The sequence below is a fragment of the Phoxinus phoxinus genome (assembly GCF_949152265.1).
Source record: "Phoxinus phoxinus genome assembly, chromosome: 7".
Taxonomy (NCBI): domain Eukaryota; kingdom Metazoa; phylum Chordata; class Actinopteri; order Cypriniformes; family Leuciscidae; genus Phoxinus; species Phoxinus phoxinus.
In genome coordinates this window covers 36,630,935-36,632,711 of record NC_136882.1, presented here as the reverse complement: position 1 = coordinate 36,632,711, position 1,777 = coordinate 36,630,935, and the positions used below count along the sequence as shown (strand labels likewise).

The 1,777-nt window shown below is 35.3% G+C and overlaps 1 protein-coding gene across 1 annotated transcript in view; it reads left to right on the top strand.

The window, feature by feature from the left end:
- The first annotated feature begins 231 nt into the window (after positions 1-231).
- The window catches only part of scn1laa (sodium channel, voltage-gated, type I-like, alpha), a 33,855-nt gene continuing 32,309 nt past the window's right edge, over positions 232-1,777 (top strand). Inside the window, exons 1-2 of the mRNA XM_079619142.1 lie at positions 232-304; positions 396-524. Of these exons, the coding sequence (XP_079475268.1) occupies positions 234-304; positions 396-524 (200 nt within the window). The 5' untranslated portion in view covers positions 232-233. The remainder of the gene's footprint in view (positions 305-395; positions 525-1,777) is intronic.

Here is a 1,777-nt window from a genome sequence, read left to right as displayed (position 1 = left end):
AAAAAAAAAAAAAAAACGTTAAACCTAACTTTAATAATAAAATAAACATAAATAACAAAACGAACAGGCCTCGTTCCCGCTGCTCTCAGCTCATGCCCTGCTTGCCACAAACATAAAGGTCTTTGTCACTTTTAAAAACCTTTGAAGCCCAAACCCCAAACTTTTGAACTCTAATGTAGATCTGTCACTACATTTCCTTAACTGCAGTTTTCACATTGTTCAGTATGATTATAATGTTCACTATACTGGCCAACTGCGCTTTCATGGTCTACACAAAAACTCCAGACTGGGCCAAGAATGTAGAGTGAGTTGATCTCTTTGTTGCTTTCCAAACATACTGTAGAAATGCTGTCCATGTTTGCTCAGTGCAGTAACTGATGGTCTTGTTTTAACAGATATGTCTTCACTGGGATATACACTTTTGAAGCGATGATAAAGATCACCGCCAGGGGATTCTGTGTGGGACAGTTTACGTTCCTCAGAGACCCATGGAACTGGTTGGATTTTATTGTTATAGTCATGGCGTAAGTATGACAAGTCTGTTATTTACCCCAGCTACGTTGCTATAAATTATTAGAATTTCATTATTATCACTGCTTAAAGGTGAAGAGTGTAATCTTTTCATGTTAAAAGACAATGTTTACTTTTTTAATTCACATTTCTGCCTTATTGTGGAGGATATCTGTTAAAATGGTTGCAAATAAAAAGAATGGTAACGCTTATCATTAGTTAATGCATTAAAGGGGTCATGAACTGGCTTTTCGAAATTTTTTTATATTGTTTTCTGAGGTCAACTTATGACATTCGCTTGGTTTTTACATTCAAAAACATTCAAATTAATAAGTAATTGGCTATTTTCTACCCTGGGTTTGAGCCTAGCCCCTGAAACGCTCGGTTTTTATGGGCGTGTCACATTGAAGACTTGGAAGTAAACGCCCACTGCTATGATTGGATAATAGTTTTGCGTATTATAATGAGTTTAATGTAACGCGTGAATCGGTGGGCGGGGCTAAACAGGCGGTGTTGAAGTAGGCGTCGATCTTCTTCTGCGGAGGCGGGGTTTGATACCCTTTGACGTCATAGATCCAAAACCTGTCGTTCGCTGTGCCTGGTGTCGATAAAAGCTTTTATTGGACTAACAAGGAAGTTTTCAGTTCTGAAACTTACAGGATATTCTTATAGTATGATGACCTCTTATATGTCAAAAGCTCAAGGAAAATTAGATTTCTCAGTTCATCACCCCGTTAACATTAACTAACAGTTAGCAATACATTTGTTACGTTAGTTAAGAAAAATACTACTGTTCATTAGTTAGTTAATGTTAGCTCAGGTCCATTAAATAATATTAACTACCTGAATACATTTTTATATGGAACACTTCTTTTCTCCATCAAATTAGTTCCTCATAGATTAAAAATTAAAGACCCTTTTTTCCATTTAGTATTAGAACAGGAGGATGGGATGGAAAGGGCCAGTTGAAGCTCTTTCATCGTTATTTTCTGCTAGTGGCACATTAATTAATTACACACTTCACCTTTAGTTTTTCATAGTTCATAGAGTGGTCAAAAGTTGTCATTTCAGTTGTTATTGTCACCTTGCAAGAATAAAAGTGCTGTGCATAAAAGTGTTTTTTTTTTTTACTTGGTTTGAAAAATAGTTTTCTTGTTTTTTTTTTCTCTCTAACATTTGAAAGTGTTGAATTAGTAGTTTATACGTTTAGAGTTCAAAACTAAAACTTGTGTTTCTTCACAAAAACTTCCTCAAATTGGCATTTTGT